This window comes from Indicator indicator, chromosome 11, assembly GCF_027791375.1.
Source record: "Indicator indicator isolate 239-I01 chromosome 11, UM_Iind_1.1, whole genome shotgun sequence".
NCBI lineage: Eukaryota > Metazoa > Chordata > Aves > Piciformes > Indicatoridae > Indicator > Indicator indicator.
The window spans coordinates 15,046,851-15,065,350 of record NC_072020.1 but is presented as its reverse complement, the minus strand read 5'-3'; the positions used below and the strand labels follow the sequence as shown (position 1 = coordinate 15,065,350).

Genomic DNA, 18,500 nt, shown 5'->3' with positions numbered 1-18,500 from the left:
TGGTATTCAGTTCCTTCTCATTTAAAACCACCTTGGCAAATTCACAATTCTTATATAGGTACCTTTCAAGTCAAGCCACAACTTATGCACCAAAATCTTAAAGTTCTGTGATGATTTTACACATGCTCTTAAATAAATGACAACCTAGAAAAGAGTCCCATGAGCTAAAAGAACATTGAGCTCTCTTCAGCCAAGGCAAAAGAGATACAAACCCAGTGGAAACCAGGCTCAGTATTTCTGGTGAGTCCACAATTCCACTAACTTCACCATGAAACATGCATTAGAAACTTGCTCTGCAGCTTTGGTTTCACTTGCAAGAGGAACGTGCACTTCTTCGGGCTTCACTGTTACCATGCCATGCTCCACTAGGTGCACATTAATGCACAATTAGATTTTACTCCTTTGTCTATGTATAAATATCTAAACATGCAGAGCCACTGGTACAAAGTAATCATCTCTGGGATTATGTTGGAACACTTCTGAGCCTGAACCCCCCAACAGGTTAGATTTACCCTACTGATAATATTTCACTTCTCTCTCTGCTTTGCCTGCCTTCTGCAGTATTTTCAGACAATTTACCCTTAACAGTACTTAGTGGGCTCATGCCTTTAATAATATTCGCTTTGAAAGTGATTCTGATCTACCTTCCTATACAAGAGCTTGATCCATCTTGACAGGCCATAAAAGAGGTTGGGTCCCCTGAAAAGACTAATGTTTCAATTACCCTGACTGACTTTTGAGTTCTCCCATCAAATAAAGATTAATTTCTACCTCAATTGTAAGAAGTAATAGATGTAAAGACATCATTTTTCTATACTCCTGCCCTGAAGCAGGGTACACATATTCACACCAACTCTGACAAATGTTGATCAGACTTGTTGTATGAAACACAAGTAAATAAAATAAAGCCTAAGAGATTCCATGACTGGGTAGTCAATTTCAGTGTCCCATTATCGTTAAAAACAACATTTTTCCTATGAAGCACCCCAAACCTTTCCTTTTTTCACTTCCATCTTTTTACACCTTATCCTACAGCCAGTCAACACCAAAGAGAGTTGCTTCACCATCATCTTTAAAGGTAAGTAAAAGCAAGTAGTTCCATGTATGAGAAGACTTACCATAACCCCACTTAATGTTTTCTGTTCTAGACCAAGAAAACTCAATTTTCTCAACCTCTTATTAGGTGTCATTTATGCCCTTTGTGTGCATATTCTATCTGTTTTTCAAGGAATTTTTGTCCAAAGCTATACAAAGGACACCAGCAGAGATCTTAACACCTCTGGTTTCAGTTAGGGTTTCAGTATTTTTATGAATAATTTTCCACTAGATCTGATCATGTCAAAGTGAAGTTCTTCTTTGGATTGGTCTTGAACTGTTGCCCTTGGATTATTGTTACTGAATTTCAGCTCATTGGTTCTGTGTGTCTGACTACCTTGAATTATCATCCCATCCTCTGTCCTGCCTTGGGAAACCTGAACCAGTCTGAAGTCAAACACTTGGTCTATTCCATCAAGCAGTGACAGCCACAGGGACAAGTTAGTGTGACTGAGTCACTACTCAGTCTTCCTTCTCTACCAGCTTCCTATCAGAAGTGATAACATTTGGATAAACAATCCTCCCTATACAGATTCTGCTGGATTCTGCTCATTCTCTCTCCCCTAAACCCAGGATTTTCTGACATCTCTGGGTTTACCCTCCTCCCTACAACACATGATGCCACCTCTACTATTTCAGGAACTATCACTCTTTCATCTATCCTTTTAGTACTGCTTTTTATAGATGTGGGAAGGACATGACTTTTGTTTATCTCATTAAGATGTTGTACTTACACAGATCCAACTTCTTGGTCAGCTGTTTTAAGGTATTCTTGATATCTATAGCTACATAGGTGGATTTCAGAGATGGGAATGGGGAAGAAAAAAAAATCAGGAGGGGAAGACTACCGTTTAGGACAGCAATTGTTTGGGTCTAGCCTACCCATTGCATACCTTCAGCCAGGCCTCAAGTAAAATAGATAACAACAGGTATTGACAAAAGGAAAAGTGATCAATCAAACTGCTTGAACATTCCAAATATCATCAACTGATTGGTACCAAAATGCAAAGGAGAATTGGCAAGATTAAAACCAGTGACAGACAGCCCCAGACTGATCCATTAAGCCCTCTGTATTTGTGTGTAGGTTTTCAGTGCAGGGGGAGCAAGCAAAAGGCTTGAGCAAGTGAGCCTGTATGCACCCTTGCAAAACATTAGCACATGTCAGGCATTTCACTCAAGCTGGGTGTAGGAGCTGTGCAAGTTTACTTGAATGCAATGCATCAGTTCTAATTAGCTGCAAAACTTACAGTATCAGTAAATTAAAAGGTCAGTCAGGAATTTTTTTGATCCCATGACAAATTTGCTGCTGGCATTGCAAGCATCTTTTGACATCCTCACAGTAAAATGTCATCTTTCCTCAGTGTAAGCATATGCACACTGTTACATGTCTAAGCACAGGTGTGATGTGCAGAATGCTATGCAGCCAGCTACAACTTAAAAACAGATCCACTCAGAGCCAGTACAGAGAAAACAGGTAGTATTATATCTTCTGCTAGCACAGTGAACTGGATTGTATTTAACCCAGAGCCTCGTCCTGCTGTGACTAAAATGGACATGACCAGAATCAAATCTTGAAAGGATAGCTACTGTAGTGATTCCGTATCAAGTTCATCACAATTTGTAATAGGCACAAATCCTAAGTAGTATGATGGCTGTAATCAGTGTTTCTTAGTGTGTGCCTCTGATCTGAACTCTTTCATTCTGACTAAACTCCCATGCAATCCAATTCAAGATCAGGTTTCATATTAAAACAACTCAAAACATTGCAAAAAGAGGAAAGGGAATAAATGGAGCCTAGGTGGAAAACTGGTTGACACTGTTTTTGTGCATTTCTTCCTGCACAAGGGAGTAATCTGCGCAGTCTATTGTATTCCTGTTAGATTACTGATAGAGTAAAATCCCTCTGGGCATGGGTATGAATCACAGACATGCTCATGTTGATGAAGGACCATTCTCCTGATTGATTCCATACAAATCAGTCACTGCCTTTTCATGTAAGGGGGGTGAGGAAAGAAGAGCTCTATCACTCCTACGCTCATGAGAGACTAAAGGATCAGTCAGATCCCAGATGGGAGTGCAGGCATTTTCTCATGTCTCTGGTACAATTAGCTACTGCAGATTCTATGGACCAAACAACAATACACACCCACACATCCAGGATTAGCAAGCAGCTCGTTGTTTTGAAATTATTATGCTCTTTACTATAGCTCAAGTTTACATAATACAAAGAGTAGCTATTCCAGATACAACAGATACAATTAACATCTCATATTTTCCAGATGAGTGTAAATCTTAACAATTTGTCATTTTTTCTAACACAACTATAAAAAATATTTCATGTCAGAGACATAAGTGTTGTTTTTTGTCTATATTTGAACTCCTAGTCCTCTATTTTCTTCTTTTTGAAGTATGTGGAAAGAAACTGAGAAGTTACCAATTTTCCCTTTAATTTTACATACGTAGCCCCACTAAAACTTAAATTTTCACCTGAAAGTGCTGGCCTGTGTTAACTTTAGTTCTACATCAGCACTGCCTTGTGGTTATCAGACCTGGCTTCTTCATTGTTTACTAAATTATAAATGCTCTAAGGTTAAGTTCTTTAATTTTCATAACATACACTATATAAAAGTTATCCAGCCATCTGATTGGATTAAATTTATATTAACACATGAGCTTACTTACTCTCCATATTGGCATAAAGTTATCACAACATTCTTTTGAGACTGAATATAAAATAATTCTTTAATTCTAGTTCCTAAGTAATATAGAAAAGGACATTGTAGAGAAGGTAAAATGTTTTCCTACAACTGTAAATAGGAGTCGTATTTTGTTGGGTGTGTATCCCATGCGGGACAGACAGACCCTTACACAAATATAAAGCAAGAAACTTAGGGGCTTTTTATCTTTTTTGGATGCCTACCAGCTTCCCATTGCAGCCAAGATCCCATGGCAGCTGAGCTTCAGTGGCTGCTCTCATTTGCCCCAATCCCGGAGGTGTTTAAGGCCAGGCTGGATGAGGCTTTGGCCAGCCTGATCTAGTGTGAGGTGTCCCTGCTCATGGCAGGGGGGTTGGAACTGGATGATCCTTGTGGTCCCTTCCAACCCTGACTGATTCTATAATCCTATGATTCACTGCAAGGGATGTCCATGTAGCAGTGTTAGGTGTAATTTTCAGTAGTACAGCAGGTACTTTTGGCCTGACAGGAAACCAACTGAGCACTGCTGCTATAGCTACAGCTGGTTTAGATGAAGACAACCTTAGAGCAGAAATTAGCTTCTGGCTCTTTTTAGAAAGCCTTTCCACATCTGGAACAGGGTGCCCAGAGGGGTTGTGGAGTCTCCCTCTCTGAAGATATTCAAAACCCACCTGGATGCACTCCTGTGTGATCTGCTCTAGGTGATCCTGCTCTGGCAGGGAGGTTGGACTGGGTGATCTTTCGAGGTCCCTTCCAAACCCTAACATTCTGTGATCTTTCTGCTATATATTTTTTTTTTCATATAAAACTTAAAAAAGACAGAAATCCATCACAATCCACCAGAGGTGTTCTTTTTGTCAACAATTAATGATAGCACCTTCCCTGAAGCAGAACTGAAAATATCCTAAGCATGAGAGAATGAGAGATGAGGAATAACAAGTGCTTTGCTTTTGAGAACGACTTTTCACTGCCTTCCCTTCTCTCCCCCTGATCCATTAAAAGTGCAAACCCTCTAAGATGTATCAATGTGTAATAAAATTTTCTTGATTAGCAGCTGCTTTCCTGTAAAGTAAGGAAACTTTCTGCCTAACAAAGTGTAAAAAAATATTCTTCTTTAAGCTAGAGGAGGGAAAAGTCTGGACCAGGTTTATATTACTACTTCAAACCCACAAACCTTTCTTCTAACAGATCCTACTGAGCAACCCAACACCACTATTAAACATTGCACTTCATGGTAAGCTTTTGGTAGGGTGAGCTGTTTGGTAGGGTGCATTAGCAAACAGTGGTAGAAATGCTTTGACTCAAATTGGAAATTGGATACTATAGGGGACAAAAATTATTTATTGCTCAGAAAAATAGATCCTTGAGAAATGTGACTTAGCAAGCTCAACACTACACAGTGCCTCTTTTGAGGTATACTTTTTAAATCAAGCCTAGTTAAAAAAATTCTTTTCCAGATAAAGACTACCAATAGAAGTCAGTCCTCACTGTAGAAACCAAACCTGAATGGAAAAAACTGAGCTGAGGCACTGAACAGAACACATTGTACTCAAACCTACATTCATCCTGCAGTCTGTAAACATGTGTCTTTGATCCAAAATATTTGTCAGACCATATTTGACCTGTATTTCACAGGGTGTGTTACTCCCTGTTCTGCCATATTGACTGACTCTTGGAGATGTGACTCATTAAAGAATCAATGACATTCAAATGGCATGTGTGCTCATCAGCTAACAGTTGCTTCAATCTCTTCCTGATTTGCTTCTCAGCCTGGCTATCAAATCAGATTCTCAGCCAACTTCTTAACTGCCATTTATTTTTACCCTAATATGAAACTTTGCACAAAAGATGCTGGCACTATGCTTGTAACAAATATGTTCTTGGATTGGTACTCCAGGAAAACATGATGCCAGGGTGGTGTTAATAATAAAACCCTCTTCAGCTCTGCAAAACATCAGTGAGGTTTGCCTACTCTGAAACATGGTTTTCAGACCCTGGAAGTATGGATTTCATAGCAGGGCAGTTTAGAACAAGAACATAGGGCAGAAACAAGTTCAAAAGCCCTGAGGTATATATGGCACTTTGACTCAAGTGAGTCTGGAGTGACTGTGCCGCTGGGCTAAACCTGAAGGTGACCAGTTAGGTGAAGTTCCTGAGGACTCAGCTGGAGCTCCTCATAAAAACAAAGTTTACCTATCTAGCCCATTGTAGACTCCTTCAGCTTGCACATTTACTCTTCATGCACTGCTGTCTTAATTACCAGGCAGCTTTGCTCTTTGTTTCACCTTTCCTCTCTTCCAGTGTTTCCCCAGATACTCAGCACTGCCTAGGTGGCTGCTGTCATTTTATTCCCAGCTTCCCACAACATCAGGAGGTCCACGGTCAACCCTGCAGACCCTGAGGGAATAGCCCTGTTCCAGCAGCACCATCTGTCTCTCCTCTCATGCACAACAAGACACAAATAAACCAAAATGAACATTCGCTACTCTTTCAAAGTCTGCAGTGGCTCAGTAGTGACTATTAAACGTGCAGACATCTCTGAAGTGAGCAGCTGAGCTCACCTGTCAAGTAACCAGATGGGACAACAGAGGTCAAATAATTTTCTAAGTGGCTTTGGTGGTTAAGCCTGCAACTGGTTTGGTCACATATACAAAAAGAGAGGAAAAGAAAAAGAAAGCAGGCAGGAAAGGCTGATGGGAGAAGAGAGGAACAAAGAAGGAAGAAGGGAGATAAACAAGTATGAAAGATGATACAACTGTTCTAATACTAACTCCACCTACACATTTTTGCAGAGAATTAAGTAGGACAATGTTTAGAGATGCGCTATCAAAAAAGCTACATTTTGGCAGTTTGCAAGACTGTCACATCATAAAGAATATATTCAGTTCTTTACTAATTAATCCAGCAACTATTTGAGAATATAGAGGAAGAGTTGTACTATTTTTTAGTATTAAAGACATTTCCCTGCACTGTTATACTTCCACATTTTTTGAAATCCCAATTCTCTACTCCAAATTCATATTTCATCTCCAAAGGTCCAGCTCATTTCTGGACCCCAGCCAGCCATCTTCTCACCTGGATATTAACCTCATTCTGCTGTAGCTCTTGTCCACTTGCTGATTCACATATAGTAAATTCACTCCTTCAGGGCTTCCTGAAGGTGGTCCCTCAGTGACTGTGCTGTGGTTGCAGCAGCTATCCATCTCCTGCTGCCAGGGATCCCTTCAGCTACTGCTATGTACTTTTCTCCCTAAGATTTTCTTCCCTGAGAAATGTCAGCCATGGGGACATATGCCCCAGGCCTGCACCAGACCAACCTGCTTCTGGACTGAGCTGTGCTCCTGCCTCTCTTCAGGCCTGAGTATACCCATGAATTTTTATTTTCCTTTGTTCTGCCTTTGATCCTAGCACTTCTGTTTCCCCTGTGGTTAGAGTGTGGTTAGTACACATCTGAAAAACATGAGGCAATCAAGTTGATTCTTTCCTCTCTGATTAGCCTCATTAACCATTCCTTATGATTTTTACAGGACTAAAATTTGCCTTATCCTTAAAAACACTGACAATTTTATTTTAATTGCTTTATGCTCACATCAGATCCATTTCAGCAGTGTGCCCTACGTGTTTCGAAAGCTCATCCAAACAGCAGAGTGGCTACACCAGTGTGAAAAGATAACACCCACATAAACCAACAAGGATTTAAGTGGTAATGGCAGGTTGAACAACTGGAAGCCTTGTTTAAATATAAGCAACAGCGTCCACACACAGATCTGTACAGGTTTAATAAGAGCTGCACGTTTTTATTTACTCCTCTACATACCCTGCATGCAAATAAGCCTTGAAACAACTTCCTGAATCTAAACCTAATGTATGCATTCTACATGAAAAATCAATGCCATTCTCAGATCTCAAAGGCTGATTATTCTGCACAGAAAATGGATTGCCTTCATTCAATCAAGCTTCTTCCCTGCATGCAGCATTTCATCTACTTTGTGCTTAATGTGTATTAACCCTTGAGCATGTGGGTCACTAACTGGGCTTTGCTGAGACAAAGCGTGAATCATCAGTAGAAATTACTGTTCCCATGGCACTGCAGACCATCTCCTAACCCAGCTACAACCACCAACTCCTTGCAGTTCTGTAAGGACACAAGCAAACACTTAACAAAAGTCACAGTCAAGAAAGGAAATTCAGATTCTCTGTGTTCTTCAGGCAATTTTCTCAAACCCCTATTTGTTAAAAATAAGGCATCAGTCCATATTTGAGTGACTTTCAAACCACTCAAACCTGGGAAAAGGATTAGCAGTTTCCTTTAAGTTTCATTGTGCAGAAGTGTGTACACACTATAAAGATGGCACCCTGTGAAATGTTCCTGAAAAAAAAAAGAATACTGGGCCTTATTTTATAATCTAGAGTAGAAATCATTTTTCAAATGGTTGTTTTACTGACAGCCCAAGACTTGGGCAAGCTTTCCTCTCCTCTTTCATATCCTATATAAAAAGGATTGATTATAGTTCAGACTGGCCTCAATATCACTACAAAGCACAGATTTAGCAGTCTAGTGGGTATGAAAAAGTGGGGTGCAAGTGATACCAAGCAAGACTTTACAGAACATCAAATGAATCAATCTGCTACAGACGCAAGGAGAACAAAGTAGACTATCTCATCTGGGAGCAAGCAGGAGCCTTTTTATCAGAAAAAAAAAAAAAAGAAAAAAAAAAAAAAAGAGTGGTAAGAAAAAGGCAATACAACAACCAAAACAACTGAGAACAGGGCACTGGGAGACCAGAGACTTAACTGTGGTCCAGCCCCTGACTTCACTGTTCCCCCACACATAGAAAGGCTGTTAACTCCTTTCCCATTGTCCCACCAACTTTTTTTGAAAACATCTAAACAGAATTCTACCAATTAAGTGCTTATCCACATCAGTCCCCAGTTCTGCAGAGTCTTGCAGATATTCCTGGCCTACAGGTAATGAAGAATAATTACTGAGAAATCAGAAGGAAGGGTAAAGCAGCCAGGAGGAGGAACAGCCAATATCCTGCACTAGCTTTCTCATACCACAACTAGACACTTCAGAAAAGTGTTACATGTGCCTTTACCACAGCCCCATGTGTTACCTTACCCTCAAAAATGAATCAGTTAGCAGAGACATAACAAGACAAAGTGACACAATTGCTTCTCCATGTTGGTCATTGGTTTATGATTCTAGCAACTCTTGACTAACTACTCATTAAGTCAGGAAAAAAAGATCTTACATTTAAGAGCAGCAAAAGCTTAGTCATGCACAGCACTGATGCTGAAAAACATTCACCTGCATATTTTAGGCAGGTGAAAAAATTCCCCCTGCCATTTCCAGGTGAGTCCAGGGAGCTACAGCATATACATATGGGCATCTGCAATAAAACGTTACAAGACATCTTTCACCTTTTATTTTCTTTTTCTTCCAAACTCAGGAATCTGTCATCTCACACTTGCTATATTACCTGGCAAGCCAGCATAAGGGACTCCCCACAGCTTGGCCAGCCATGCTGAGTTGCTGTAGGCAGGGCAGGCACAGCCATGCTGCTCTCACTTCCATGCTGACCTTAATCTCATACTTACCCTGATTTTCTCTGCCATCTCCCCCCACTGAAATATCCTGATATGACACACATTGAACAGTTTTCTTTGGAGTTCCTCCACAGAAAATTTTGGCCAGTGATGGAAGACAAAGTGTGTTCATTTCTCTGTGGAGCTTATTTGCACCCTGTATTTGTGTTTAGAAATGTCTGAGTTGTTTCTGGGGGAAAACATGCAAAACCATAAGAGCCCGAGAACAGGAGTACTGCTGTAAAGCAAAGTTCATCTGGCCCAATATTCAGTCTCGATGAATGCCTCAAGGAGAGCAGATGAGCAATGCAGGTCTGCTTTTGTCAGGCTATAGAGGTGGTCATAGGCCTTAATGGCTGGGATCAGCCTCCTCTGGGACCCCTACCCATACCCTCTACTGCTGAGGTCCCAGGGGACATGTCTCAGCTCAGGCTGGGGCCACCAGTGTGCTCATCTCTGCCTTCTGTCTTCTAGATGGGGATAGAAGCTGCACTGCAGAGAGCTGCTCTCCCGGACAGAGCCCTCAGCCCTGTGTCAGAGCTTGTGGAGAACTCAGCACCACACAGCAGAACTGTGCTCTTCTGCACTCTGCTCTCACCATGAGGCAAGGAACCACAAGCCTGTTATTTGCCTGAAATGCAAGGGGGTTTTCAGCTCCAAAAGCACTTTAAAGGATGCAAAACACAAAGGATATAAGTTCAAACAGGATTTTATTTCATGGTATTTTATACTATTTTGTTATTTTCTATTATATTATTTTTTAAACCTGTTTCAGCCTTCAGTGCTCATATAAGAACTAACACAGTGCCCAGGCAAGGCAGCAGCAGAGCTCGCTCCCACTGCAAGCTTGCACTGGGCAAGAGATCCAGATCATGAATGATGCCTTGGAGGTGCTAGAGCAGCAGCAAGAACCAAGCCAAAAGAGCCTGGAGAAGCCCTGACAAGGGGCTGTGCTCAATGCTACAGAGAATCAACTCCTGGGGGAACCAAAAAAGCTTCCCCATCCTGGGAGTCCAGAAAGCTTCCTCCTCCTGGATGTGTGGCCTGAAGGCCACTTCTGTGGAACACAAGACAGCTTCCCTATTCTGCAAGTCTAGAAAGCCTGCTCCCTTCTGGGTGTGTGGCCTGAAATCCACCTCTGTGGAGCACAAGAGACAGTTCTCCCTATCTTGAGCATCTAGACAACTTGCCTGGTCCTGAGCGGGTGGCCCAAAGGCCATTTTGTGGAGTCCAAGAACAGCTTTCCCTATGCTGAGAGTCCAGAAAGCTTGCCTCCGCCTCGATGGGCGGCCCGAAGGCCACTTTGTGGAGCACAAGAGTCCCCTCCCTATCCTGCCAGTGTAGAAGTCTGCTCCCTCTGGATGGGGGCCCAAAGGCCACCTTTGGGAAGAGCGGCCCAAAGGCCACCTGTGGAGCACAAGAGTTCCCTCCCTATCCTGCCAGTGTAGAAACCTTGCCCCCTCTGGAAGGGTGGCCCAAAGGCCACTGTTGTGGAGTGGCCCAAAGGCCACCTGTGGAGCACAAGAGTTCCCTCCCTATGCTGCCAGTGCAGAAATCTTGCTCCCTCTGGAGGGGTGGCCCGAAGGCCACCTTTGTGGAGCGGCCCAAAGGCCACCTGTGGAGCACAAGAGTTCCCTCCCTATGCTGCCAGTGTAGAAACCTTGCTCCCTCTGGAGGGGTGGCCCAAAGGCCACCTTTGTGGAGGACAAGCAACAGGAACCTGGCTAACTAGAGTGGCCTGAAGAAGCCCCGACAAGGAAGGGGCTGAACTCAATGCTGCAGTGAAAAAGAAGCAACTCCTGGGGAAGCCAAGAAAGCTTCCCCATCCTGGGAGTCTAGAAAGCTTTCTGTTCCTGGATGTGCAGCCCAAGGGCCACATTTGTGTAGCACAAAGAGCAGTCACCTGGCCAGAATGGCCCAATAAAGGCCTGAGCAAAGGGCTGTGCTTGGTGCTGCAGAGGAAGGCAAAAAAACCCCAGGGACACTTAACAGTCCATCATGAGGGAAAAAAAGCCTTCCTCCCCTAGCTGCAGGGCATGAGAGGCCATCTTCCTGGTGCATGAGCACAGGCAGTAACCCAGCCAAAAGGGACCAGAGGAGCCCTGACAAGTGGTCATGCTCAATGCTGCAGAGGAAGGCAAAAAAACCCCCAGGGACCACTGCCAATCTGCCCTGGGGGGAAAAATTCCTTCCTGACCCCAGTGCTGGCGATCGGCTACTCCCTGAGCATGTGAGCAAGACCTGCTTCCTCCTTCCACAGGCTTATCATGCCTCCCAGAGATGCCCAAGCCCTGTTCTCCCTCACTCCAGAGCCATCTGAGAGGCTTCCTGGAGTGGCCAAATGCTCCTGGCCTGATCAAACTTAGGGGACAAGAATTCTTCCCATGCCTGGCAGGACACCAGTGGGTGCTGCAGAGCACTGGGATTCCTGACAACATTTCTGCACCCCGTTTCTTACGACTGCTAATGCTGCTGCCACTGCCTCTGCAGGGGATGGAGATGGTGAGCTCTGCAGGGCTCAGAAGAACACATTCTCTTATCTTGCCACTGCTATCCAGCAGAAAAGCCTCAAGCACCTCCAGGAATTGGTGGCTGTTCTCATCTCCAGCAGCCTGGTCTAGCTTTGGTCTTCCTCTCTCAGCCCTCACCAAGTAATTCCACCAGCTCCTCAAAGACATCCTCTGGGATGTCTACAGGCTGCCCTGGGCCAGGTCTGACAGCAGATACAGCAGAACTTTTGTAGTGTCCCAGGGCACTGCCAGTGCCGTTGCCAGGTGATGGCCCTGTGACATCAGGGTGCCCCATGCAGAGCCCCACCCACCATCGCTCCGCCCACCGCCCCTCTGCCCAGCCTCCTTCAGAGGGAGCCTTCAGGGTGCTGGTCCTGAGGCATTCCCCATGGCCAGGAGGCCTGCGAGGCTGTCCCTGGCCCTGGCCATTCACTGGGCCCCCTGCTGGGCACCCCGATGTGTCCTCTGCTACTCAGTTCCCACGGACAAACCTTGTGCTGCTCCTCTTAGGCCACGACAGAAAACAATCCTGCAGCCCACAGACGACCCCTATTAGTCGACCCCTCTCCACGCCAGAGCTACCATAAGTCTACCTTGGTCTACCTGGTCCTCTGAGTTGGTGGACCACAGTGGGAACAGTACCTTTCTGCTTGTGGACACTGAAGTTTTCAAAGGACTTATTGTATCAGCTGAATGTTCACAGCTCCAAGGGACCTGACAGGGTACATCCCAGACTACTGAAGAAACTAGCAGTTGTTACAGCAGAACCTCTTCTCAGTCATCTACAAAAGAGATCTTTAAAGGGAGTCTGGGGAGGTCCCCATTGACTGGATGCAATTCAGTGTCATTCAGTTTTCAAGAAGGGTATGAGGGAGATGCAGGAAAATAAAAAGCTGTTGTTAGTCTAATCTCAAAACCTGGAAAAAATATGGAGAATATCATACTGGGTGCTACAGAAAGGTATTTAAAGATCAATTCAGTCATCAGGAAAAATCAAAGTTTTCTCAAAGGTAAAATCCTCTTTGACACATGTGGTATCTTTCTGAGCTAAGGCCATGTGCCTGTTGGATGTAGTTTTTCTGGGTTTTAGTAACACTTTTGATAGAATCATAGAATCATCCAGGCTGGAAAGGACCTCTGAGGTCAAGTCCAGCCACTTCACCCCCTCCACCAAGTCTGTCACTGCACCATGTCCCCAGGCACCAGATCTAGATGGCTTTTAAACATGTCCAGGGATGGCGATTCAACCACCTCCCTGGACATCCCATGCCAGTGCCTGACAACCCTTTCCATGATTTTTTTTCTTACTGTCCAGCTTAAACCTCCCCTGGCACAGCTTGAGGCCATACCCTCTCATTCTGTCTTTAGTTACTCGTAAGAAGAAACAAGTGCCCACCTAGAGGCACTAAACTACCTTTCAGGTAGTTGTAGAGAGAAATAAGATCTCCCCTCCTTTTTTGTAGCTTAAACAGCCCCAGTTCCTTCAGCCACACCTCACAGGACTTGTTCTCCAGGCCCTTCACCAGCTTAGCAGGCCTTCTCTGTACCTGCTCCAGGGCCTCAGTGTCTTTCCTGTACTGTGGTGCCCAAAACCAAATACAGTATTCAAGGTGCAGCCTCACCAACTCTGAGTACAGATACTGTCCCTCCCAGCATCCCTATGGACAAGTTGTCCAGCAGTGGGATGAGCAGGTACACAGCGTGCTGGGTGAAAAGCTGGTTGGGCAGCATGGCTAAAAAAAGATTGTAGTGAACAGGGCTACATCTGGGTGTTAATCACTCACAGAGCTGATACCTTTGCTGATACCAAACTGGCAAGTGCTGTTGACTCTCACAAGGGACAAGAGACCTTGCAAAAGGATCTGGACAGATTGGAGCACTGGACAGTCACCAGTGGCATGAAACTCAATACAAATAAGTGCTAGATCTGCACCTGGGACAGAGTAATGCTGAGCACAAGTCTAAATTGGGAAAGGATTGCTGGAAAGCAGCCCTGCAGAAATGGACCTGAGGGTGATGGTTGACTGGAGCCTCAAAAAGTGTCAGCAGCATGTGCCCTGTCAGCCAAGAGGGCATTTAAAAAGGGTATGAAGGTCCTTGAAAGCATCCCAAGAAGGACATCAAAGCTGGAGAAGGGGCTGTTAGGCTTGTCCTCTGAGGAGTGGATGAGGACACAGGGTTTCTCTAGTCTGGAGAGAAGGAGGCTGAGGAGTGACCTCAGAGTTATCTCCAGCTTCCTGAGGTTTGGAAGTGAGAAAAGGGAGATGCTGATCTCTTCTCTCTGACACTCAGTGCCAGGACACATGGGAATGGCTCAAAGCTGTCTGGGCAGGGTTTGAACTTGACATAAGTAAACACTTCTTTTCTGAGAGGGTGGTGGAACCCTGGAACAGGCCTCCTGGAGAGGTGGTTGATGCCCCAGGCCTGTCAGTGTTTAGGAGGAATTTATGTGGTCCACGTCCTTAATACCATGTTTGAGCTTTTAGTTAGCCCTGAAATGGTTAGGCAGTGGGACTAGATGGTTGTTGGTCCCTTCCAGCTGAACTATTCTAGTCTATTCACTTAAGAGACGTTGAGTTACAAAAGACAGGATAAGGAGATAACTATTGTTATAAATTGGGTTAGCAGTTCAAATTCAAGTTTCCAGAGGAACCTAGGAAAACCAACGCACACTTTTCATCCAAGTAATCTTGTCCTCAGAACTGACTCAGCCAGTCTTGGCTACCAAAACTTCAGATTTCAGTATAAATAGACATTTGAATGCATCAGTGTTTTGTTTACTCTATGACTGGGATGTAGGCTCCTAAACTGCCCTAAGGCTTTTAAAACTTTAATCCAGATTCTTCAGCTGACTGTTTTCAGCTTCCAGCAGGTGCTGCAAGCTCAGCATGTCCGTGCTTCCTGAACTTTGGGAGAAGTAACTGAAGAAATGCAACGAAAAGCAGCATGATTTAAATGATCAGATAATCATTGATTCAAAATCAGGGTGCCAGAACACATGTGCTACCAACAAAAGTACCATCTTGTGGATGATGTGAAAAATGAAGTGACCAATTAGTATTTTGAGCTGTTTAATATCGCATTTTATTTTGAGTACCAGCCTGGTCCAGCCCATATTGGACCATTGCCACTTTCCACTCATTAGCACTTCAGTTCAGGATGAAATGTGTGATTTCTTACCATCTTCAGTCTTACACTAATTTTAAACCTCGTTTGCCATATCAAGCTATTGACACATTTACCTCACCCATTTCCACGGTGTAATCTAAATATTTCTGTTATCTTGTAACATCAAAAAATTTTGTGGTGTTTTGTTGTGGGGCTTTTTGGGATTTTGCTTATTTGTTTGTTTTTCAAATCAAGTCAACTCTGTGGAAGATGGATGATTGTTTTTGATTAGGAAAATAGCATCAAAGGCTGTGTCCATGTAACTCTCAGCTCCAAGACTTCTAATCCAAGACAGATTTGACCCCCCAAAAAAGATGTTTTTATGCCAGTTACTTAGTTTCTATCATATATATTTATAATGACAAGAAACACATATATGGGCACAAGAACTGCCTGCACCATACAACTAAAATTTCTCCTAGACTGCGAAGAACTGAAGATAATGACAGCAGTATTAGAAAAAATACTTACTATAGATAGAAGGTTTCTGTTTTACAGACACTCTATGTTTTTAAAACATCAATACATCAATAACAAATAACAAGAAACAATCTATAAAAGCTGTGTAACTGCAATTGACTGTATGGACACATTAAGTAAACTGAAGGTGCCCAAATCTGATATAAGCAACAAGACAAAATAACTCAGAATGTATTTAAAACCTCTTTAAGCCAGTGTGATGTTACATGTCTGTCAGAATCCCATCCCATTCACTCCTAGATACAATTTAATTGTTGTCATCAAGTACCCAAAGCAAACAAACAAAATCCTATCACTCTGTATCACTCCAGTTTGGGAGCATTAATTTCACTCCTTTAGCAAAGTTTTAGCAAAACAATGAAACATTTTATGTTGTATAACCATAAAGAAACTCAAAGCCCACCAGAATTGTAGGCATGAGAGAACAGATGTGCACAGCTCATACAATATGCATGCCATGAAGCAGGAAGCTCAGATACAGAGCTTCAAGGTAGTATGATCTACTCTGCATCAGATCACTAAGAGCTTTCACTCCCTGTAAACAAGCAATGTTTAGACCCACTGACATAAGAAACCACCAACAGAGATGCTATAACAAGGCCAAAATTTCCAGATGCCTGACTGTAATACACGCAGATCAAACCAGACAAATTTTCCCCATGTTAGTGTGGCTGATCATGAAAGCAAAGGCAGAGCAGCCCAGCCTCCCAAGCCCAACAGCATCCCCAGCTTGCACCCAAGGCACCCTTTGGGGGCTGAGGAATCTACCCTGGGGCTCATGCATGAGCAGTCTTTGCCAGGACACCAGGACCTTTGGTATTCAGATTAAGGTGTGCTCTCTGATATGCCCACACGTTTCTGTAAACCATACCTCCCATGTTTGAACAACATGAAGTACACGTTATTTTTAAGACTTACACCAATGCTTTACCAGACAGTTAATTGTAATAACACTGATAAAGACACAAGAAAACAAGTAGTATTTTTAGGCTTCTGTTCCAACTACTGGCCCAGCTCAACTCACACCATAAAGTCACAGGATCTCTTCAAAGAATTAAAGAGTATGTTATGTGTTTTGCCCAAAACCAGCTGCAGTTCATGCCTGCAGAAATGAAAATCTGTCATGACTTTGTTAGGGAAAAGTCTAGTATTTTATGACCTTGAGAGCAAGACAGAAGTATTTGAAAAGGAAAATCCATCACCTGCCTGTGACAGCCTCAACTATCATGCTCTTAAATTATGACACAATTGCATATGAGACTTTTCTATCTATTAATTGCTGCAGTTTTTGTTACCTTAGAGTTCCATGTATAGCAAAAATGAATTGGGGTATAAAGGCTTTATTAGCCCTCAAAAGGGACGACTTGCAATGTTCGCTGACCACTGTGCCTCCCAAATTGATGCTGAGAACAGCTTTATAACAAGCCGCACTAATAGCTGACACGGGTGCTATATATAGCCACACACAACTGCTTTTCTGCTTGGTTTAATGCTGCTGTCTGTGGTCCTGTTCTGGGACATCACGCAGATTTACAGCTCTCGGCTTGTATTAGTGAAGTCCGACAAAACCGAACAACGGCCAACACGGCCCTCGTCCTGCCACCAGGACTCCTGCCAATACCCCTCGACTTTGCCGCTTGGTCAGTTTCAGTGCACGGGAACGCAAGAACCGGTGCTCAGACTTCCATGCCGAAAACATCACCAGCTGCACATGCTGACCGGCCTCATGACATTTGGGGAAGCTCCCCAAACCTGAGGCAGAGGCTAACGGAGGCGCCGGTCCCTGCCATCACCCCCTTGTTCCGGCCCTCTCAGGTTTCTGTCACTCCAAAGGGGTTTTTCTGTCACAGCGCAGCACGGAGGATGGCTGCAGCCGCGGATGAGCCGGCGCGGATATTAAAGGAAACGAAATCCTCTTAGGCGGGCTGGCGGCGAGCGGGGAGCCGAGGCGAACCGAGCCGAGCCCTCCTCTCCCCTCCAGCCGCGACTCGGGCCACCCCGCAGCGCTGCGGCCGCAGCCACCCGGCCTGTCCCCGCGGGGAGCCTGGCTGCTCCTGAAGGGCGAGGAGACGGTGCTCGCTCTGGTCTGCGGCAGGGGGACACCGGGGACCGCCCGCATCCCCCCACCGCGTCACCGGAGGGGGGCCATGCGCGGCCGGGATGCCGGAGCCAGCGCACGGCGGGGCGGGGGGCAGCTGGCACCCTTAAATGGGCCAGTTACATAATAACGTGGTCAGCCTGTCGCCCACCCCACTCCTGCAGCGGCGGCTCTGCATCCCTGGGGACGGGAAGAGGGGAAACCGCAGCCGCGAGCAGCGAGCGGGGCCCCTCACCGGCCCCGGGCACCGCCACCGCCCCTTTCTCCCTCCTGCTCGCCCTTCCCTAACGCACCACCACCACCCGCCGCTGCAGCGCACCTTCTCCTGGGCACGGTTGAGGCGTTTCTGGACGTTTTTAGCGAAGATGCCGGTCTTCATATCAGCCATGGCGGGCAGCGGGGATGGGAAGGGTGGGGGGGAAAGGCAGGCGAGGCAGAGCCCGGCGGCGAGTGGCAGCGGCGAAGCAGGAATAGATGGATGAAGGGAGGGAGGGAGGGAGGAGGGAAAGGAGGAGGAGGAGGAGGAGGGCCTTAAAGACACAGCGAGGATAGGCGGGGCCACCACTGCCTCAGGTGAGCCACAGGCTCCCCCCGGGGAGGTGGCTGTTGGGTCTCCGAAGGGGTGGCAGCTTTGTCCTCTTAAGGTGAGGCTGTTCCTCTAGATAATGAAAAGCATCAAGAGAGGTAAGGGGGTGGTGCTGGTGGTGAAGGTTTTCAGGAGCCACCAGAGTTGCAGCATTGGATGGCCATGTCCACACTGGGATAAGTCCCCCTCATACACCCACACAGCTTGAGGCACACACTTATTCCCCTAGAAATTTCTACCATGTCACATTCGCTTAGTTTCCAAGCTCTTTTGATGCC

The 18,500-nt window shown here is 44.9% G+C and overlaps 1 protein-coding gene across 1 annotated transcript in view; it reads right to left on the bottom strand.

The window, feature by feature from the left end:
* AMPH (amphiphysin) overlaps positions 1 to 18,024 on the bottom strand; it is a 111,849-nt gene extending 93,825 nt beyond the window's left edge. Inside the window, exon 1 of the mRNA XM_054384757.1 lies at positions 17,956 to 18,024. Within this exon, the coding sequence (XP_054240732.1) occupies positions 17,956 to 18,024 (69 nt within the window). The remainder of the gene's footprint in view (positions 1 to 17,955) is intronic.
* Positions 18,025 to 18,500: the final 476 nt, after the last annotated feature.